General features: G+C 45.4%; 1 protein-coding gene across 7 annotated transcripts in view; it reads right to left on the bottom strand.

The window, feature by feature from the left end:
* Positions 1 to 16,040: 16,040 nt before the first annotated feature.
* The window catches only part of ESYT2 (extended synaptotagmin 2), a 172,652-nt gene continuing 164,677 nt past the window's right edge, over positions 16,041 to 24,015 (bottom strand). For all 7 annotated transcript variants that reach the window (XM_056519550.1, XM_056519553.1, XM_056519552.1 and 4 more), the window contains 2 exons: positions 18,114 to 18,163; positions 16,041 to 16,485 (listed from right to left, as the gene is read on the bottom strand). In XM_056519550.1, the coding sequence (XP_056375525.1) occupies positions 16,443 to 16,485; positions 18,114 to 18,163 (93 nt within the window). In that variant the 3' untranslated portion in view covers positions 16,041 to 16,442. The remainder of the gene's footprint in view (positions 16,486 to 18,113; positions 18,164 to 24,015) is intronic.

The following is a 24,015-nucleotide window of genomic DNA, read 5'->3' as shown; positions in this document are numbered from 1 at the left end:
CTCCTCTCTGTATGGCACGTGTATAGCCAAACAGAGGAGGAGACACAGAGGCTGAAGTCCTTGCCCAAGAGGGAGCGCAGCATACAGGAAGAAGGGCGGAAGCCGGCCCTGGCAGGCATCAGATGACATTGCGCCTGCCGGCCAACGCCCACTTCCTACCCTCTTACAAAGCTCAAAACTGAGCTACCGAAGATAGATGTAAAAAGGTATTTACTGGGGGTTTAAACTTGAAATAGTCACAGGGATAGAGATAGAGTCAGGGACAAATGGGGAGGGGGATAAGGGAAAGTTTAGTTGATGACAGATACTGTAATTGATTCTTTCTGTTTGTGCCCAATGCAAGTCCTCGCAGTGTGCAACTAAAATCAGGATTCATCTGATCAGGCAATGTAGTTACATAGGGGGACATTCATAAAAGTGTTTACCCATTTTATTTTTCCTTATATTTGTCGCTAAAAAGTCGCAGTTGCGACCACACATTTTTCTTTGCGACAATCCTTCTGCAGAGCGAGAAAAGCAAAAATAATGATTTCAGCTTTTGTAAGCAACTTTCACAAATCAGCTTACGGTAGTTAGAGATTTATAAAATGCGAATGTCGCAAAAAAGTCGCAATAAAGTAAAAGTTTACTTACATTTACTCCAGGAAAATCCTTGCTCACTAAAATACCTCACTTACCTTTGCTTACCTGTGACAGATTTCAAGATTTTGCTTACGCGCGACAAATTTATTAAGGCCGTGCAACATAATAATACATTTGTTGCACGTAAGCAAAACGGCAGTCGAAAAAAAATAACTAAAAACAAGAGGACTAAAGCAAGGTTTTATAAATGTCCCCCATAGTTCATACAATTATAAAAAGATACATGTCTGTCAAGTATAACCAAGAATTGGAAGGGGTATGAGCGGATGAATGGGAGAGGGGGTGTTGCTACACTTAACAATATACATTAATGTCATGTTGCTCTAGGAATGTATCTATGGGTGCATTTACATCACGATTTAGCAATACAGTCGAGACATTTAAAAACCGTCCGCTGCCGTATCCCATTTAAATGAGCCGGCCGGAGTCAGATAGTGACTCCAGGTGACTCATTTTTGCACTGTATCAGTTTTATTGCCGGACTAAAAACAGCAGCAGACCGCAGTTTTCAGTCCAGCATCAAAACCGGTGCAGAAATGAATGTGATGCGGCGCGGGTCCGGCAGGGATGCGGCAGTGGCTGGTTTTTAAATTACCCACCAGATCTGGGAGCTATATCACACAATGGTAGTGTGAATGTAGCCTAACCCTGTTTTGAAGCCCTCAACTGCTTTTGCTGTGAGCAGTTCCTTAGGTAGACTGTTCCACAGTTCTTGGTAAAGTAGGCTTGTCACCTCTAAACTATACCTTTTTTTTTCTACAGGTGGAGGGAGGGCTGTTCACCTACAGAAAAATCTATTTATAGAAAACTAAGCTTTCAATTTATTCAGCTATGCTTCCATTAGGGGGGAATTCACACAAGGCAGCCTTCTGTCTGAGCATGCTGGGAGTTGTAGTTTTCCAACAGCTGAAGGCACCCTGGTTGGGAAACACTGAGCTCATTAATCACGTACAGTGGTCTCTCAAGTTACAATATTAATTGGTTCTGGAACAACCATTGTATGTTGAAACCATTTTATGTTGGGACCAGAACTCTATGGAAACCTGGTAATTGGTTCTGAAGGCACCAAAATGTCATCCAAAAATAAGAAAAAGTGAGGATTAAAGAAAAATAAGTAGATAACTAATACAGATAAAGCAAATCCTTATATATAATAGTAATAAAGATCTGCTGGGAGCTGTAATCACTGTGTATGTCAGCGTTTCCCAAGCAGGGAGCCTCCAGCTGTTGCAAAACTACAACTCCCAGCATGCCCGGACAGCCAAAGGCTGTCCGGGCATGCTGGGAGTTGTAGTTTTGCAATAGCTGGGGGCACCCTGCTTGGGAAACACTGGTCTATGTAGAGGTCAGGAGCTTCTTTAGGGTCCTGTACAGTACACAATGTCCTAAAAAAGTAACATGGAGCCGCCCCCACCTGGTGTCTTAAGGAGCAGGTAACCCTGGCACAGGTAAAGAGTAGAGATGAGCGAACTTAAAGTAAATTCGATTTGTCACGAACTTCTCCGCTCGGCAGTTGATGACTTTTCCTGCATAAATTAGTTCAGCTTTGCAGTGCTCCGGTGGGCTTGAAAAGGTGGATACAGTCCTAGGAAAGAGTCTCCTAGAACTGTATCCACCTTTTCCATCAACTGCCGAGCGGAGAAGTTCGTGACGAATCGAATTTACTGTAAGTTCGCTCATCTCTAGAGAGTACAGAACACGTAATACCTCCCTGTACTGTAGGGGGTGGTACCAGACACCAGTCAGTGCATACGCTTCAGTAATACAGGGGTTTTACCAGTAAAATGTCCATTCTGATTGGTCAGTTCTTCCGGCCATTGACACGTTTCACAGATCTGGACTGTCTGTAGCATTGTATGTTGAGTCTGGTTTCAACTTACAATGGTCCAGAAAAGACCATTGTATGTTGAAACTATTATATGTTGAGGCCATTGTAAGTAGAGGGATCACTGTACATGCCGCAAATGAAAAAAAATAATCATACAAATACAATTTATAATTCTTTAATCCAAATCCAAGTGATACACTGATTCATATCTGGATTTCATGCTCTTGTCATATGGCTAATCTGCTCATCGCCTTCAGGCGGCGCTTATATACACAAAAATATCAATGTTGTTTCAATACGGTAAAACATTGTCTTTATGAGTATACATTGTACATTAAGTCAATTAAGGCACAAGATAAAAAATATAGAACGACATCTCAAAGACTCCTCTAGTCGGGTGTAGTCATCCCAGTGGCAGTATACTTGGTGCATGGACGACAGACGAATAAAGAAGCAGCGGTAGAGTCTGGTGGTATTGCCAACAATTTTGGGATAGAGTTTGTAGATAGTTCCTTATAGCTTCTGTAGTAGAAATTCCTTATTCCATCTTCTTTAAAGGGGTACTCCTGTGGAAACCTTTTTTTTTTTTTTTTATATATCAACTGGTGCCAGAAAGTTAAACAGATTTGTAAATTACTTCTATTAAAAAAATCTTAATCCTTCCAGTACTTATTAGCTTGCTGAAGACTACAGAGGAAATGGTTTTCTTTTTGGAACACAGAGCTCTCTGCTGACATCACGAGCACAGTGCTCTCTGCTGACATCTCTGTCCATTTTAAGAACTGTCCAGAGTAGGAGAAAATCCCCTCAGCAAACATATGCTGCTCTGGACAGTTCCTAAAATGGACAGAGATGTCAGCAGAGAGCACTGTGGTCATGATGTCAGCAGAGAGCACTGTGTTCCAAAAAGAAAACCATTTCCTCTGTAGTATTCAGCAGCTAAGAAGTACTGGAAGGATTAAGATTTTTTAATAGAAGTAATTTACAAATCTGTTTAACTTTCTGGCACCAATTGATTTAAAAAATAAATAAATAAATAAAAAAAGTTTTCTACGGGAGTACCCCTTTAAGACCAACGTTGGCATAATGGCATGAATGTCCATCGCTAGCGGTACTACATATGTCCACAGATACTATTCTATAGATACTATTAGATACTCAAGGAATTTCCTTTATGTTTACAGTGGGTCCACAGATGACGCTTCATTCATACATACGATATTATGAATTGTGGTCTGTGTATTAAAAACATATCACATAAAAATACTAGAGATTAGCGAACTTACAGTAAATTCGATTCGTCACGAACTTCTCGGCTCGGCAGTTGATGACTTTTCCTGCATAAATTAGTTCAGCTTTCAGGTGCTGGAGACTCTTTCCTAGGACTGTATCCCCCTTTTCCAGCCACCGGAGCACCTGAAAGCTGAACTAATTTACGCAGGAAAAGTTATCAACTGCCGAGCCGAGAAGTTCGTGACGAATCGAATTTACTGTAAGTTCGCTCATCTTTAAAAAATACATATATATATCTATATAGATATAGATATATATATATATATATATATATACATTTTTTTTTTACTAGAAATGAATTGTATCTTTTTTAACACAACTGAAACAATAAGTCAAAAGAACAACTGAATTGGAGGAAGAACTGTGTAATGTACATGAACAAATATACACAATGCCACTGTTTCCCAACCAGGGTGCCTCCGGCTGCTGCAAAACTACAACTCTCAGCATGCCCGGACAGCCAAAGGCTGTCCAGGCATGCTGGGAGTTGTAGTTTTGCAACAGCCGGAGGCATCCTGGTTGGGAAACACTGGTCTATGGATAGGCCATAAATGTCTATGGGCTTGTTCAAACAAGCGGATTTATTTGCAGGTTTCCCGCTGCATGTTAGAAAGGGGATGGGCTCTTCAGGGCTGTCCGCAGGAAATTGTCGGTTGCGGAAAAGCCGCCACAAGCCCCATTGAAGTCAATAGGGTCTGCAGTGGATTTTCCGCACCGGAAAATCTGCTGCAGAAAGCCATGGAGAGCCCACCACCTTTCTAAGTCCGTGTTCACACCACATTCCTCAAAAAAAAGATTCCTCAAAACCTGACTAAACTATATCAAAACGTGTGTACAAATTTTACTTAGTATACGGTTTGAAAAATGATGTCCGGTTGCATCGTTTTTTTAAAGAAAAAAAACATGTTTTTTAACTTTTCACTCCATTATGAATAAAGTTTCACTTGTTTGATTGAAATTCCAAGAAAAAAAAATGTGCAAAGTCAAAAAAACTTATGAAACCGTACGGTTCCCATTGACTCCCGTGTTTTATAAATAAAAGCGTATACGTTTCAATACGGTTTTTCACTCGGACCAAAAAACGTGGTAGGCTACGGGGAAAAAAAAAACTGACAAAACCGTATAAGACACAACCGGATGCATCTTTTGGCATATGGTTTTCAATATGGTTCCGTACGTTTTTCAAATTTAAAAGGTAAACGGGAACTGTATTGCAAAAATGTGGTGTGAACCCAGCCTTACAAGCAGCGGGAAAGCCGCAAATATATCTGCTCATGGGAACGAGCCCTAAGGCAGTGTTTCCCAACCACGGTGCCTCCAGCTGTAGCAGAACTACTAGTTGTTGTTTTGTACCCTGGTTGGGAAACACTGGTCTAAGTTAACAATAACCGGGAGAAAGTCATAAATGTTGAGCGCTCTCTATTGGCCAGGCTTCACTGCAAAGAATCGGGGTGTCTGCTTAGGATCCTCCATTCTGTAATATTTTCTTTATATTAACTATTATATGTTCATCATCTTTTTCAACGTTTTTTGTTTCTTTAAACCTGTAAAGTTCCAGAATGGTGAGTTACCTGTAAGCTAGATCAACGAGAGCATAATTAAAGGGGTACTCCCGAGTGAAACTGTAAATTAAATCTCATTAAGAAATCGTAATCCTTCCAGTACTTATCAGCTGCTGTACGCTCCACAGGAAGTTGTGTAGTTCTTTACAGTCTGACTACAGTGCTCTCTGCCTCTGGTGCCAGAATGTTATACAGATTTGTAAATTACTTCTATTTAAAAATCTTATCTTCCTCTGGAGCATACAGCAGCTGATAAGTAGTGGAAGTATTGTGTAGTTCTTTACAGTCTGACCACAGTATTCTCTGCTGACACCACTGTCCATGTTAGGAACTGTCCAGAGCAGGAGCAAATCCCCATAGTGAACCTCTCCAGCTCTGGACAGTTCCTGAAATGGACAGAGATGTCAGCAGAGAGAACTGTGGTCAGACTGGAAAAAACTATACAACTTTCTGTGTAGTATACAGCAGCTGATAAGTACTGGAAGGACTAAGATTTTTAAATAGAAGTAATTTACAAATCTGTATAACTTTCTGCCAACAGTTGACTTGAAATGTTTTGTTTTCCTCCAGAGTACCCCTTTAACAGAACTTCCAAAAAGTTCACACACACGTGCTCTTATTTACACTCTTTACAAGAGTCATCGCCCATAGCAACCAATCAGACGGCATAGCAACCTTTAAAACAAAATGAAATCTTAACTTTGGTTGCTAAGGGTAACAATGCGAACAATCATTCACAAATCCCAATTAAAAACACAACAACATAAAAATACACCGCTTTGGTTAATGTATATAGAAAATTAAAGGGGTACTCCAGTGCCCCAGCGTTCTAAACATTTTGTCCAGAACACTTGGAGCAGGCAGCCGTGATAGTGACATCATAGCCGAGCCCCTTGAGATGTCATGTCACGCCCACTCCATTCATGTCTATGGGAGGGGGTGTGGCACCTGTCACGCCCCCTCCCATACACATGAATGGAGGGGCGTGGTGTGATGGTATCAGGGGTGCGATCACGGCCTCTGGCTCCAAGCGTTCTGAACAAAATGTTTAGAACGCTGGGCACTGGAGTACCCCTTTAAAGGAAATCTGTCATCAGAATCACCCGCACTAAACCTGTTACACAGGCTTGTAGTGCGGGTGATCCTGATTAAAACGCTTCTTACCTGGTTAAAAATGGTTCAGCGCTTCTTCAGATATCTATATTTTTAGTTTTCTGTTATTCCCTGGCTTGGGACTCAGTGGGAGGAGTTATCATCTGGGACTCGGCCACACGTCATTCTAGCTGGGCGGAGCTGCCGCCCGGCTCATGAATATTCATGACCTTATCCTCATGCACCAGACCTAGAAAAAGGAGTTAAGACTACGAGGATAAGTTCATGAATATTCATGATCCGGGCGGCAGCTCCGCCCAGCTAGAATGACGTGTGGCCGAGTCCCAGATGATAACTCCTCCCACTGAGTCCCAAGCCAGGGAATAACAGAAAACTAAAAATATAGATATCTGAAGAAGCGCTGAACCATTTTTAACCAGGTAAGGAGCGTTTTAATCAGGATCACCCGCACTACAAGCCCGTGTAACAGGTTTAGTGCGGGTGATTCTGATGACAGATTTCCTTTAAGCTTTCAATCTATTCAGCTCTGCTGCCATTAGAGTAGATTCGCACGAGGCAGATTTCACTGCAGGATATTTTCCTTGCTGAATTGCACCATTCAAAATGATCCAAAATCGACGCCTATGTCCGTTGCAATTTGCCACATCCCATTGACAAATGAACAGGATCAATCTTCTGCCTGAATCCAGTTTGTCGAAAGTTCCGACAAAAAAATGAAAACAACGGCAGGGCGCTGCACGGCAAAATACCTTGTAGATTTCCTACTTGGATTTTCTGTAGTGTGAATGGTGTCTTACAGACATCTATACAGCAAAATCTGCTCCATGTGAATCCCCCCTTAGAGAAGTATGAGGTATATATATATATATATATATATATATACATACACACACATACGGGGTCAGTACTTTCCTCAGGGAGAGGACACCTCTTCAGGTGTAACGGAGATTCAAGTTAGGCCATTTAGCACTCCGCAGGCTTCTGGGTAAAACAAATATTTAAATTAGCTCACCACACCACCTTCACAGCTAGTGTGTCCTGCAAAACAGCTCAGGCTCCATTTAAGAAGTCTCAGAACTGATTGGGATTTATGCCAAGCCAGAACTCTCTCCAGAAGGAAAGAGGACCCATCTGCAGACAGCTGTTTCAGGCAAAACCCCCAAAACAGCTGTCTGCAGATGGGTCCTCTTTCCTTCTGGAGAGAGTTCTGGCTTGGCATAAATCCCAATCAGTTCTGAGACTTCTTAAATGGAGCCTGAGCTGTTTTGCAGGACACACTAGCTGTGAAGGTGGTGTGGTGAGCTAATTTAAATATATATATATATATATATATATATATATATATATATATATATACACACTATTTGATGTAAATAAATGAAATCTGAGCAGCTTTCCATATATATGTATGTGTATATATATATATATATATATATATATATATATATATATATATAATATATATATATATATATATATATATAATCTCTCTAAGGAACAATTCGCTTTGTATTATAAAAAGAAATCTCTCTGAATACATTCTGGCATAAAATCTCTGAATCCCTCTATGAGTATTCCTGTGTGTTGGAGCGGATAATTCATGGCTTCCTAGCACAATCCCTTTTTCTCGACAGCTTGGTAACATATTGCAAAGTAGGTCATTGCATCTGTGCGCCTGTCAGATTGAGAAGTCTCCCTAATAAGCTCACATACGGCTTTCATCCAGTAACCGATACTAGCATATTGCCCTATGGTGGAATGATTATACAAAGAGACAAGACATGGACCCCTCAGCAGAGAGAAATGACTGATGCAGAGGTCTCAGCTGGACATTAATTCATAATCTACATCAATGGAAGAGAAGCAAACTATAGTGTCTGAGCACATTTCTATTCTGTCTGAGAACAACATAGAAGGTTCTAAAACTTCAGAGATCCCCGGTACTGACTTGAGTCGGGAGAGCGATGAGGGTACAGGAAGAAGACCCTCATCAACTTTAAAGGGGTACTCCGCTGCCCCAGCGTTAAGGACATTTTATTCCAAATGCTTGGAGCTAGCGGCGGGGTCGTGATGTCACGGCCACGCCCCCTCCCATAGACTTGCACTGAGGGGGGCGTGGCGTGATGTCACAACCCCACCGCCTGCTCCCAGCGTTCTAAATGAACGCCGGGTGCTGCACAGAAATCGTGGGGGTCCCAGCAGCGGGACCCCGTGATCAGACATCTTATCCTCTACTCTTTGGATAGGGGATAAGATGTCTAGGGGCGGAGTACCCCTTTAATATACTCTTTACTGTGGTATAATAATGAGGATAATAATACAGATTAAGAAGCCCCCATTAAGGTGCACATTCTATCTAGTTGCATAGTTCAATGTAATCTTCCCAAGTACACCTGTGTTACTACAACCCGAAATCACATTTTACCTTATCAGACTGCAACACTCATTGTCAGCAGCCTTACAATTCCAAAATTAGAGAAAATTTGTATAGTATATCCCACTAAATGTGACATCTCCCATCCTCCACTAGATGTGACCTCTCCCATCCTCCACTAGATGTGACCTCTCCCGTCCTCCACTAGATGTGACCTCTCCCGTCCTCCACTAGATGTGACCTCTCCCATCCTCCACTAGATGTGACATCTCCCATCCTCCACTAGATGTGACCTCTCCCGTCCTCCACTAGATGTGACCTCTCCCATCCTCCACTAGATGTGACCTCTCCCGTCCTCCACTAGATGTGACCTCTCCCGTCCTCCACTAGATGTGACCTCTCCCATCCTCCACTAGATGTGACCTCTCCCATCCTCCACTAGATGTGACCTCTCCCATCCTCCACTAGATATGACATCTCCCATCCTCCACTAGATGTGACCTCTCCCATCCTCCACTAGATGTGACCTCTCCCGTCCTCCACTAGATGTGACCTCTCCCATCCTCCACTAGATGTGACCTCTCCCATCCTCCACTAAATGTGACATCTCCCATCCTCCACTAGATGTGACCTCTCCCATCCTCCACTAGATGTGACATCTCCCGTCCTCCACTAGATGTGACCTCTCCCGTCCTCCACTAGATGTGACCTCTCCCATCCTCCACTAGATGTGACCTCTCCCGTCCTCCACTAGATGTGACCTCTCCCGTCCTCCACTAGATGTGACCTCTCCCGTCCTCCACTAGATGTGACATCTCCCGTCCTCCACTAGATGTGACATCTCCCGTCCTCCACTAGATGTGACCTCTCCCGTCCTCCACTAGATGTGACCTCTCCCGTCCTCCACTAGATGTGACCTCTCCCATCCTCCACTAGATGTGACCTCTCCCATCCTCCACTAGATATGACCTCTCCCATCCTCCACTAGATGTGACCTCTCTCGTCCTCCACTAGATGTGACCTCTCCCTTCCTCCACTAGATGTGACCTCTCCCTTCCTCCACTAGATGTGACCTCTCCCATCCTCCACTAGATGTGACCTCTCCCATCCTCCACTAGATGTGACCTCTCCCGTCCTCCACTAGATGTGACCTCTCCCGTCCTCCACTAGATGTGACCTCTCCCGTCCTCCACTAGATGTGACCTCTCCCGTCCTCCACTAGATGTGACCTCTCCCGTCCTCCACTAGATGTGACCTCTCCCATCCTCCACTAGATGTGACCTCTCCCATCCTCCACTAGATGTGACCTCTCCCATCCTCCACTAGATGTGACCTCTCCCATCCTCCACTAGATGTGACCTCTCCCATCCTCCACTAGATGTGACCTCTCCCATCCTCCACTAGATGTGACCTCTCCCATCCTCCACTAGATATGACCTCTCCCATCCTCCACTAGATATGACCTCTCCCATCCTCCACTAGATGTGACCTCTCCCGTCCTCCACTAGATGTGACCTCTCCCATCCTCCACTAGATGTGACCTCTCCCGTCCTCCACTAGATGTGACCTCTCCCGTCCTCCACTAGATGTGACCTCTCCCGTCCTCCACTAGATGTGACATCTCCCGTCCTCCACTAGATGTGACATCTCCCGTCCTCCACTAGGGGGTGACATCTCCCATCCTCCACTAGGGGGTGACATCTCCCATCCTCCACTAGGGGGTGACATCTCCCATCCTTCACTAGATGTGACCTCTCCCATCCTTCACTAGATGTGACCTCTCCCATCCTCCACTAGATGTGACCTCTCCCATCCTCCACTAGATGTGACCTCTCCCGTCCTCCACTAGATGTGACATCTCCCGTCCTCCACTAGATGTGACATCTCCCGTCCTCCACTAGGGGGTGACATCTCCCATCCTCCACTAGGGGGTGACATCTCCCATCCTTCACTAGATGTGACCTCTCCCATCCTCCACTAGATGTGACCTCTCCCATCCTCCACTAGATGTGACCTCTCCCATCCTCCACTAGATGTGACCTCTCCCATCCTCCACTAGATGTGACCTCTCCCATCCTCCACTAGATGTGACCTCTCCCGTCCTCCACTAGATGTGACCTCTCCCGTCCTCCACTAGATGTGACCTCTCCCATCCTCCACTAAATGTGACATCTCCCATCCTCCACTAGATGTGACCTCTCCCATCCTCCACTAGATGTGACCTCTCCCGTCCTCCACTAGATGTGACATCTCCCGTCCTCCACTAGATGTGACCTCTCCCGTCCTCCACTAGATGTGACCTCTCCCATCCTCCACTAGATGTGACCTCTCCCATCCTCCACTAGATGTGACCTCTCCCGTCCTCCACTAGATGTGACCTCTCCCGTCCTCCACTAGATGTGACCTCTCCCGTCCTCCACTAGATGTGACCTCTCTCGTCCTCCACTAGATGTGACCTCTCCCGTCCTCCACTAGATGTGACCTCTCCCATCCTCCACTAGATGTGACCTCTCCCATCCTCCACTAGATGTGACCTCTCCCATCCTCCACTAGATATGACCTCTCCCATCCTCCACTAGATATGACATCTCCCATCCTCCACTAGATGTGACCTCTCCCGTCCTCCACTAGATGTGACCTCTCCCATCCTCCACTAGATGTGACCTCTCCCATCCTCCACTAGATGTGACCTCTCCCATCCTCCACTAGATGTGACCTCTCCCATCCTCCACTAGATGTGACCTCTCCCGTCCTCCACTAGATGTGACCTCTCTCGTCCTCCACTAGATGTGACCTCTCCCGTCCTCCACTAGATGTGACCTCTCCCATCCTCCACTAGATGTGACCTCTCCCGTCCTCCACTAGATGTGACCTCTCCCGTCCTCCACTAGATGTGACCTCTCCCGTCCTCCACTAGATGTGACCTCTCCCGTCCTCCACTAGATGTGACCTCTCCCGTCCTCCACTAGATGTGACCTCTCCCGTCCTCCACTAGATGTGACCTCTCCCATCCTCCACTAGATGTGACCTCTCCCATCCTCCACTAGATATGACCTCTCCCATCCTCCACTAGATATGACATCTCCCATCCTCCACTAGATGTGACCTCTCCCGTCCTCCACTAGATGTGACATCTCCCATCCTCCACTAGATGTGACCTCTCCCGTCCTCCACTAGATGTGACCTCTCCCGTCCTCCACTAGATGTGACATCTCCCGTCCTCCACTAGGGGGTGACATCTCCCGTCCTCCACTAGGGGGTGACATCTCCCATCCTCCACTAGGGGGTGACCTCTCCCATCCTTCACTAGATGTGACCTCTCCCATCCTCCACTAGATGTGACATCTCCCGTCCTTCACTAGATGTGACCTCTCCCATCCTTCACTAGATGTGACCTCTCCCATCCTCCACTAGGTGGTGACATCTCCCATCCTCCACTAGGTGGTGACATCTCCCATCCTCCACTAGATGTGACCTCTCCCATCCTCCACTAGGTGGTGACCTCTCCCATCCTCCACTAGATGTGACCTCTCCCATCCTCCACTAGATGTGACCTCTCCCATCCTCCACTAGATGTGACCTCTCCCATCCTCCACTAGATGTGACCTCTCCCATCCTCCACTAGATGTGACCTCTCCCGTCCTCCACTAGATGTGACATCTCCCGTCCTCCACTAGATGTGACATCTCCCGTCCTCCACTAGATGTGACCTCTCCCGTCCTCCACTAGATGTGACCTCTCCCGTCCTCCACTAGATGTGACATCTCCCATCCTCCACTAGAGGTGACCTCTCCCATCCTCCACTAGATGTGACCTCTCCCATCCTCCACTAGATGTGACATCTCCCATCCTTCACTAGATGTGACCTCTCCCATCCTTCACTAGATGTGACCTCTCCCATCCTTCACTAGATGTGACCTCTCCCATCCTCCACTAGGTGGTGACCTCTCCCATCCTCCACTAGATGGTGACCTCTCCCATCCTCCACTAGATGGTGACCTCTCCCATCCTCCACTAGATGGTGACCTCTCCCATCCTCCACTAGATGTGACCTCTCCCATCCTCCACTAGATGTGACCTCTCCCATCCTCCACTAGATGTGACCTCTCCCATCCTCCACTAGATGTGACCTCTGCCATCCTCCACTAGATGTGACCTCTGCCATCCTCCACTAGATGTGACCTCTCCCATCCTCCACTAGATGTGACCTCTCCCATCCTCCACTAGATGTGACCTCTCCCATCCTCCACTAGATGTGACCTCTCCCATCCTCCACTAGATGTGACCTCTCCCATCCTCCACTAGATGTGACCTCTCCCATCCTCCACTAGATGTGACCTCTCCCATCCTCCACTAGATGTGACCTCTCCCATCCTCCACTAGATGTGACCTCTCCCATCCTCCACTAGATGTGACCTCTCCCATCCTCCACTAGATGTGACCTCTCCCATCCTCCACTAGATGTGACCTCTCCCATCCTCCACTAGATGTGACCTCTCCCATCCTCCACTAGATGTGACCTCTCCCATCCTCCACTAGATGTGACCTCTCCCATCCTCCACTAGATGTGACCTCTCCCATCCTCCACTAGATGTGACCTCTCCCATCCTCCACTAGATGTGACCTCTCCCATCCTCCACTAGATGTGACCTCTCCCATCCTCCACTAGATGTGACCTCTCCCATCCTCCACTAGATGTGACCTCTCCCATCCTCCACTAGATGTGACCTCTCCCATCCTCCACTAGATATGTATGGAGCTGTGTCTGCTAGAAAGTGAAGAGACCCCAGTTCTCCGGGACGCACAGCGGCCCAATTCATTAGGGTTGCGGGGATTGTACCTCACAAATCTGATATTTATGGCTTATTTTAGCATAAATGTATTTTAAAAAATCCTGGGAAAACCACTTTAAAGTAATATGTCAGCCGCATTATACATACACATTCCAAACTGCAGACACTGTTAGGCTAGGTTCACACTACGGAATCTCCGGGCAGAAAATTTCCGCCCAGAGATTCCAAGTGCAGCCAGCACCTACTGAATCAGTCAGCACTAGGACCGTGCGGACACTGCAGTCTCCAATAGACTGCAATGTGTTCCACGAGGATTTCTGCCTGAAGAATGAGCAACGCCATTCTTCAGGTGGAAATTTTCAAGCGGATTTTCCGTTCATAAATTCCGAAGTGTGAATTTGTGAACAGAAACCCAATCACTACACTATACATTTTAGTAAGCGGAATTTTTGCCTGTAATTTCAAAGCGGAATTGCAGGCGGAAATTCTGTAGTGTGACCCTAGCCTTAGGGCAAAGAGACCCATGGTACCTTTCATATACCTGCCTTTGTTTTCATGTGCTTGTATACATGGTTCACTTTCAGCATGCCGTCTGGGCATGCTGGGAGTTGTAGTTTTGCAACATCTGGAGGGTCACAGTTTGGAGACCACTGCTCTAGAGAATAGGGCCACATTTGGATCCACCCTTATCTTAAATACATTAAATGCACATATAGATTCCTTTAAAATGTTTTACATGGCTAAATCCCAGCAATGCACATAACACAGTATACTCTGATGTACAATATCTTATGTAGCATGGAGGATGAATAGGAAATAGTGTCCCATGAGATAAGTATTCATTATCCAGAATGAAATTAATACAAAAGGCTTTAAAATACCTCGAGTATTGCAGATGACTGCCTTTTAAAGCATTAGTGTTATTTGTAAAAACTAAAAAAGCTTGGAGTGACACTGGGTCTCAGTCCTGAGACCTGCTGCAATCGCAAGGTATAAACAAGTGACGTGTGCAGCAGCTCGTACTTCACTCCCTGGCTGTCAATCTAATCCCAATTTTCCATTGCATTAGTCTATGGTGTGAAATAAGCTGCCGGCTGGGGAGTGAAGAGCACTGCAGCGCACTTCACTCTGCTCTTGCTCACTATCGCATCAACTGTAAGGCCATGTTCACACGTCGGAATTTCTGTACCGGTTCAGAGGAGAAAGAAGGGAAAATGCAGGGCGCTCTCTAGCGTAGTAGGTGGATATTTTGATGGTAATAAGAAAGAAGTAGAAGCTGCCCACCACCACACCTGAGTAGTGGTACTGACCTCTGCGGGATATGCATAGAGTGTAGCACCACTCCGGGGGGAGTGTTGGACTTTGGTGGGATGTACCAGCTTGCTGCTCGGTTCCCCCTTGTCCGTCGCCCCAAATGGGCTATGGAAAAGAACATAGAGATAGGAAGTGCAGAAAAAAACGGGGGTTGTCTTCCAAGCGCTACTGTATTAGTGAAATAAAGCGAGGGTGCCAAGGGTAACATAGGAACTTTTTTATTGATAAAGGTAACAACTGGACAACGCGTTTCGGCATGTTCTCACACCTTCCTCAGGTCCACAAAGATAATTTTACAACATCCTGTTAATGTTTCTCCTGTGTGTTGGCAGCCGACACACAGGAGAAACATGAACAGGACGCCATAAAATTCTCTTTGTGGAAGGCGTGAGAACATGCCGAAATGCGTTGTCCAGTTGTTACCTTTATCAATAAAAAAGTTCCTGTCTTACCCTTGGCACCCTCGCATTATTTCACTAATACAGTAGCGCTCAGAAGACCGAACCCCCGTTTTTTCTGCACTTCCTTTCTGTACCAGATTAAGAAATTCAATTTTCCGTGTCCGCAGAAAGAATGTGTCTATGAGATAGCGCATACTGGTGCGGACATAGCGCCAGGTCAGTGCCGGCCGGGCTCATGCCGGCGCTCACAGTTTGCAGAATGTCCCAATGGAGATTCTTCGTGTGGACATTCTGACGTGAGACCCAGTGCAATCTAAAGTTTGACATGTCAAAAGTTCTTACAAATAACACTGAGGCCTTAAACCATTTGCAAAGGTTTAGTCGTATTGGAAGCATTCACTATAATCCGGGATTTCCTCTCGTCCAGGGTAATCACTGCCATCTCAATGCCAATTTAGTGTTTGAGACGCTTATTATTTCCGCTGCTTACGGCCTCTGTACGGACATGTGATTAAAACAAGATCCTCGTAAAAGGGCAGGATCAATTATTTTAACATGGAAACAGCAGAACAAACAACGTACCGCCGCTGTAATCCCTAAAGGATCAGCAATACAGAGCAGTGAAGAGTTTGCGCTAATCCACAAGGTTTGACGAGTTGAACTGAATGTCAGTATAAGCAAAATAAAAAATTCAATCAAATGAATACTGACCAAACAAAAGACAAATAATATAAAATATAATAATAGTACATATTTACATGGTGCACATAGGCAAAGTACAAAACTCCACCAGCGGTAAGCAAAACATAAAAAACAAAACAAAAATAACTAAAACATTTCCCGGGTTTATAAAAGGATAAACATACTTTATATTTTAATGCAGTTAAAACACCCTATTGCACATTATTAGACACAAGGTAAAGCTGAACAGCTACTTAAGCCCAATTACAAGATTTACCAAAGTCTGCAAAACAATTAAAAAAAAGTTAAAAACCGAGTGCGAAGTTGGGTAATGAAATAAGTGTTCTATAAAAAAAATATATATATGATAAATCCTGTGAGCATGATGCACTGATCATACGTAGTTGCAGATAGGAGGTGTTTTGTGACGCCTCCGAAGAGTTAGGTAGAGGCTGATGGCCGACCGTCCTCGGTTAAGTCATACCTGGAAAAAACAAAAACAAAACTGTCACTTGTTTAAAAATAAAATAAAAAAGAAGACGGTAGTTCAGCAGAGTTCTACAACTCCCAGCATGCCCGGACAACCTTTGGCTGTTGTAGTTTTGCAACATCTAGAGCAGCGGCCTTCAACCTGCGGAACTCCAGATGTTGCAAAACTACAACTCCCAGCATGCCCGGACAACCTTTGGCTGTTGTAGTTTTGAAACATCTAGAGCAGTGGTCTTCAACCTGCGGACCTCCAGATGTTGCAAAACTACAACTCCCAGCATGCCCGGACAACCTTTGGCTGTTGTAGTTTTGCAACATCTAGAGCAGTGGTCTCCAACCTGCGGGACTCCAGATGTTGCAAAACTACAACTCCCAGCATGCCCGGACAGCCGTTGGCTGTCCGGGCATGCTGGGAGTTGTAGTTTTGCAACATCTGGAGGTCCGCAGGTTGAAGACCACTGATCTAGAGAAACCCTGGTTAGTAAACACTGTCCTATAGATTACACCACAGTGAGGCCCAGTGATAACTACGCACATGGCTCTATCTGCTGCTCGAGCTTCAGTCAGTTGGCGTTTACAGCAAAGGATTCTTAAATGGTCACTGTCGTTTCAAACAACTTCCCTACATTTGATGGTCTATGTGATTCCTAACCTATTTGGGAATCCTTTCATTAACCAAAAATGACTCTTTACCACACACAAAAATAGCTCTAAACTCTTGGCCACTAGGTGTCCCATGTTTCTGCAATCTGCTGTTCACTGCTTTTTGTCAAGGGAAATCTGTCTCAGTAACAGGTAGCTCAAGACAGGTTACAGGATGTGGGGGTGGGGCTTAGTGTCTGCTATGTGTAGGAGAGAGAGAGACCCCAAGAAAGCCTGGTTTGGGTACCTGCAAGATGAGTCTTTCTGCCTGCTGAAGATAAATCACACTGTTTCTTAAAGGTAAATTAGAGCTTTCCTGTTATCTCTCACCACCCCTAGAGCTCTGGGCAGCTGTCCTTTGTGTAAATACCAGTGTGTCTACTACTGTGTGTCCACAGTGTCTGGTGTAATACCCCTTCCTTTTAGCTTCCCAGCAGTAGAAGCAGTAGCAGCTCAGTGCTTAGTGTAACCCTTTCCTTCCTGTTGCTGTTTCTTTCATTTCTGCTCACACAGCACCTTGCAAGTCTAATGCACTAGTAACACCTTCTCTCTCCACATGTATAGCACTGTACTGTGAAAATCATCAGCTTAAGTACAGTGCCAGCATGTACAGTCCCGTGTACTTTCACAAGCACTATGTCATGGTATAGCATATAGGGGTATGTGCTAGAGCCCTGTTTTTTTTAATCCCACTCCAGTTTGCTCCGGATGAATTGTTGACCATAATCGTCCGCTCCTGCAACGTGTGTTTCACTCCCGCAACATATGTGTCCAATTCCAGTTGCTCCTGCAGTCAGACCCTGTAATAACTCACGACTCTGTAATCATTACAGGGTCTGACTGTCAATCACAGCTATAAGCAGTTGTAGATTTTACAAAGCAGTCAAAAGTACGTAAGAATTGCAGATCTTCTGTGTGCGAAAGTACTCTAAAGGCATATTAATATGGCCCAGTGTACGATTCTTGTAATTCCCCTCTTACCATTGCGTCCAACCTTTGGCAATTTCTTCTGCATTTAGATCGAGTAATAACTGGAAAAAAAATAAACATAAGAATATAACAGTAGAAGAATATAAGAATAAAATGTATATTGTGAATCATTTCTACATATTGTGGATTTTAAGTAAATTCAACTCCCCTGTGTAAGGCCAGGTTCACATTGCCGTTTGCATCTGACCCATTAAGGGTCCGATCAGCTTTTTTTCCTTCTCTTGAGCCGATCGGACCCTAAAAGGAATCGAATGCAAATGGCTACTGCCGGGTCCCGACAGGCCCCATTCACTTGCATGGGGTCAGTCGGTGATCCGGTAATTTTACAGGAGTTTAGCGGAGAAAAAAATTGTGCTTGCGCAAATTTTTTCTCAACTAAACTTGACAGAACTGCATACGGAGCTCCACATAAAGGAGCCTGACGTCAGTGTGAACAAGGCCTAAACCTACAATTTGTCTATTATTTAACAATATGGTTTACATACAGACTTTATAGTGAATGTAAGTTTTTTTTTTTTAAATATCTTAAAAATCCTGCTCCAATTTCTTAATAGCTCTTTATAGACTTTTTTTTTCAATACAAAGGCTCCACATCCACAGCAAAGTAAAAAAGTATTGTCTAGCTCAGTGTTTCCCAAACGCGGTCCTCAAGCACCCCCAACAGGTCATGTTTTCTGGATTTCCTTAGTCTTTCACAGGAGATATATTTGTGGTGATGCCTGATTCACTGACCAGAATTATATCTCCTGTGAAAGACTAAGGAAATCCAGAAAACATGACCTGTTGGGGGTGCTTGAGGACCGCGTTTTGGAAACACTGGTCTAGCTGCTAAAAACAGATGGCCTATCCTCAAGATACAAGAAAAATACAATCACCTCCAAGGAAGGGTGGAGCTCAGGCGCTGAAGGACCAGGCAAGTCTCAGGACAACAATACGTTTATTCCCAGTATGCAACGCGTTTCGCGCATATGCGCTTCATCAGGCATGTCTGATGAAGAGCATAGGTGTGAAACGTGTTGCATACTGGGAATAAACGTATTGTTGTCCTGAGACTTGCCTGGTCCTTCAGTGCCTGAGCTCCACCCTTCCTTGGAGGTGATTGTATTTTTCTTGTGCCTAATTTGTGGAGCGGCAGCAGTGGATCACCATATACAGTGATCCCTCGACTTATGATGGCCCCGACATATGATAATTTAAACATATGATGGCCTCTCAGAGCCCATCGTATGTTGAAGGCAGCCTCGACATATGATGCTGCTGTGTGTCGGGGCCATCATACAAACAGCTATCTGACAGCGCTGACAACTTCAGCAACTGACAGATAGTTGTTTAATGTGCCCCGTGTGCCCCGTTCTGCCTCCTGTTACTCACATGCTGTCCTGCTAACACACGCAGGCTTCCGCTGTGAGCTCCGTGTAAGCCCCGCCCCCCCAGTGCAGCCATAGCCAATAGCCTGCAGCATCTTGCTGCAGGCATCCAATGAGCTGCTGGCTGCCCTCCCCTTCCTTTCCTATAGAGCTGTAGTCGGCAGGATGGTAATGGAGGACATTCTGTCCCCCCTGAAGGTATTTAAAGAACTGTACAGTACTGTATGCGATGTCACACATCACATACAATACATATACACACAATACACCCCATACATCAATGGTTCCCTATCAGTGTGCCTCCAGCTGTTGCAAAACTATAACTCCCAGCATGCCCAGACAGTCAATGGCTGTACATGCATGCTGGGAGTTGTAGTTGTGCAACAGCTGGAGGCACCCTGGTTTGTTAAACACTCCCCATACACTCCACATTCAATGGTCATCCCAGAACCAATTTGCAGTTTCCCATAGAGATATGTATTCAACATACAATGGTTCCGAGGCCCCAGAACCAATTACTATTTTTACATAGACATATGTACTCGACATATGATGGTTTCAACATATGATGGTTCTCCTGGAACCAATTAATATCATATGTTGAGGGACCACTGTACACCCTTATCCATGTTGTGCTGGCTTATGCACAACTTGCTTTGGTAAGCGCTACTTTACATTGAGCGTTTTGTATGATCTGGCGTTATTACACTATGGAGCACTCCTTTTTTGTCTTTTCCTATCCTCAAGATAGGAAAGGAATTTTAGATTGGTGGGGGTCTGATTCCCAGCCCCCACATTGATCCTAGACAGAAACACCTGTGCAGCCTGTTTAATGTTTTTGTTTTGACTCGTACTTGAAATTGCTGTACTAAATATAGTGGCAGGGCAAAGTACTTGTCAGAAAGGTCATCAAATCAAGTCTGGATTATCCATTTAACCCCTTAAGGACCAAAACAATTAGGTCTGTACGCCCCTAAAAGACCAGGCCTGCTTTTTCAAATCGGGATGTCTGACTTTATTAGAGAATAACTCTGGTAACGTTTTGCCAATCACGATAATTCTGACATTGTTTTTTTGTCACAAGTTGCCCTTCATGTACATAGTAAAAGTAAGACGATATAATTTGTAGTTTTTTTTTCTACAATGCAAAAAATCATGAAATTTAAAGAAAAAATAAGATTTTTTGCTATTTGAACACTTATAGGTTGCATATATTTATACTTTCTGACCAAATAGTTTATGAAACTTATACTTTCAGATGTCTACTTTTTTTTTTTTTAATTACCGTATATACTCGAGTATAGGCCGAGTTTTTCAGCACGATTTTTCGTGCTGAAAACACCCCCCTCGGCTTATACTCGAGTGAACTCCCCCACCCGCAGTGGTCTTCAACCTGCGGACCTCCAGAGGTTTCAAAACTACAACTCCCAGCAAGCCCGGGCAGCCATCGGCTGTCCGGGCTTGCTGGGAGTTGTAGTTTTGAAACCTCCGGAGGTCCGCAGGTTGAAGACCACTGCGGCCTTCAACATCATCCAGCCCCCTCTCACCCCCTTTAGTTCTGAGTACTCACCTCCGCTCGGCGCTGGTCCGGTCCTGCAGGGCTGTCCGGTGAGGAGGTCGTCCGGTGGGATAGTGGTTCCAGGCTGCTATCTTCACCGGGGAGGCCTCTTCTAAGCGCTTCGGGCCCGGCCTCAGAATAGTCACGTTGCCGTGACAACGACGCATAGGTGCTTCTGCGTCATTGTCAAGGCAACGCCTCTATTCCGGGCCGGAAGCGCGGAGAAGAGGCGCCCCCGGTGAAGATAGCAGCCCGGACCACCTCCCCACCGGACCACCTCCTCACCGGACAGCCCTGCAGGACCGGACCAGCGCCGAGCGGAGGTGAGTACTCAGAACTAAAGGGGGGTGAGAGGGGGCTGGATGATGTTGAAGGCCGCAGTGGTCTTCAACCTGCGGACCTCCGGAGGTTTCAAAACTACAACTCCCAGCAAGCCCGGACAGCCGATGGCTGCCCGGGCTTGCTGGGAGTTGTAGTTTTGAAACCTCTGGAGGTCCGCAGGTTGAAGACCACTGAGGGCGAATGATGAGAAGAGGATGATGAAGGGGGGTGGGGATGATGAAGGGGGGGGGTGTGGGATGATAAGGGGATGATGAAGGGGGGATGTGCGGGATGATAAGGGGATGATGAAGGGGGGATGTGTGGGATGATAAGGGGATGATGAAGGGGGGATGTGTGGGATGATGACAAGGGGATGATGAAGGGGGGGGTGTGGGATGATAAGGGGATGATGAAGGGGGGATGTGCGGGATGATAAGGGGATGATGAAGGGGGGATGTGTGGGATGATAAGGGGATGATGAAGGGGGATGTGCGGGATGATAAGGGGATGATGAAGGGGGGATGTGCGGGATGATAAGGGGATGATGAAGGGGGGATGTGTGGGATGATGAAGGGGGGATGTGTGGGATGATAAGGGGATGATAAGGGGGGATGTGTGGGATGATAAGAGGATGATGAAGGGGGGATGTGTGGGATGATGACAAGGGGATGATGATGAGGATGTTAAAGACGGGTCTGGATGATGACAGGGGGGGATGAGGTATTTCCCACCCTAGGCTTATACTCGAGTCAATAACTTTTCCTGGGATTTTGGGTTGAAATTAGGGGTCTCGGCTTATACTCGGGTCGGCTTATACTCGAGTATATACGGTAACATTGTAAATGAAATAGAAGCCTAACAACTGCACTTGAAATTTTCAGAATTTTCTAAATTTGAAAAGAACATCTTTTTTATGTGCTATGCAAGGTTTGCAGAAATTTAAAAGGTGGTAGAACATAGGAAACCCCCCTAAATGACTCCATTTTAAAAACTAGACCCCTCAAGGTATTCACTAGGGGGTATAATGAGTATTTTAATGCCATCGTTTTTTTGGCAGGAATTATTACAAAGTCAGTGTTAAAAATTCGAAATTTGCTTTTTTCCACAAATGCATCATTTGTGGGACATATTTTTTATACATCGCTTCTGATATTGAAAAAAAGCACCCTATATTTTATTAAGCTGCTCCTCCCGTGTTCGGAAATACCCCCGCTTAGGACATATTTGGTTCCTTGGCTGCGTGGTGGGACCCAGAAGGAGAGGAGCGCCATTTGGCTTTCAGGGCATCATTTTAGGCCGAATGGATTATAGGCCGCACTTCACGCCTGCAAAGGGTTTTATCTGCCAAAACCATACAGAACCCCCACAATTGACCCCATTATATAAACAGAACCCCCACAAGTGACCCCATTTTGGAAACTACACCCCCTATAGTATTCCTATAGACAAAAAGGGTCAGACAGAGCGCATCCGCAGAGTATTTCACACCGCGGATGCGAGATCACTGCTGCAGCTGGGTAGCAATGAGTGGATGCACAAAGCTACCTAGCCGCAGCAGGGAGCTCATTGTTGTGATCTACACAAAACACAAAAATGTATAATATGTAGGATCATACAGAGGACAACCGCAGCATATTATATGCTGCGGATGTCCGCTGTGTGATCCCACACATTACGCATTTTTTTATTATATTTAATAAACATGTTTTTTATTTTAATTTTTACACTCTTTTCCTTTTTTACACTTTTTTAAAAATATTTTTACACCTTTTTTTTACATTTTACATTTTTTATTTATTTTACATTTTTTTTTTTTACCCAATTTTTTTAACACTTTTTATTAAATTTATTTATTTTTACACTTTTTTTTTTAATGCTTTGGAATACTTAGTATTCCAAAGCATTGAAGTTATATGCTGTCTGCCAGTTTTCACTCTGGCACGTCCTCACAGGCAATAGCCAGGGCAGACCTGGGGGTCTTTGTAGGAACCCCGGCTGCCCAGGTATGAAGCAGCACCCCGCGATCGTTGCGGGGTGCTACAGGAGAGAGACAGAGGGAGCCCCCTCCCTCTGTCAAACTCCTTACAGCTCGTGGTCACTTCCGACCGCGGCTGTAAGGGTTAAACTGCCGGGAGTGAAGTGAACTTCCCTCCCGGCAGTGCGGCAGGTCCCGGCCAGCCGCGTATTAGACACAGCACCCCGCGATCACGATGCGGGGTGCTGCAGAGGAGACAGAGGGAGCCCCCTCCCTCTGCCATAACACTTACAGCCGCGGTCACTTCTGACCGCGGCTGTAAGGGTTAAAACTGCCGGGACTGAAGTTTACTTCAGTCCCGGCAGTGCAGCAGGGTCCCGGCTGTGTTATACAGCAGAGTCCCTGCTGCGATCTCGTGGGTGCACTGGTTAGCACCCACGAGAACCATGGACGATTATACTCGTCCTGGTGCGGGAACGTGCATCCGCCCTGGACGTGTATACACGTCCATGGTTGTTAACGTGTAAAAGGGCATCCATCACAAAAAATATATATATATAAATCTCTCCAAACTAAGTACAAGCTGTATGCTTTGTTTGTCTACTTTTTGTCTCAATAAAAAACACCTTTGTCAACAGTCAGAGAGAGGTGGACAGGGGTCCACAATGTCCC

Source organism: Hyla sarda, chromosome 5 (assembly GCF_029499605.1).
Source record: "Hyla sarda isolate aHylSar1 chromosome 5, aHylSar1.hap1, whole genome shotgun sequence".
In the NCBI taxonomy this organism is placed as follows: Eukaryota; Metazoa; Chordata; class Amphibia; order Anura; family Hylidae; genus Hyla; species Hyla sarda.
This window is presented reverse-complemented; position numbering and strand designations above follow the sequence as displayed.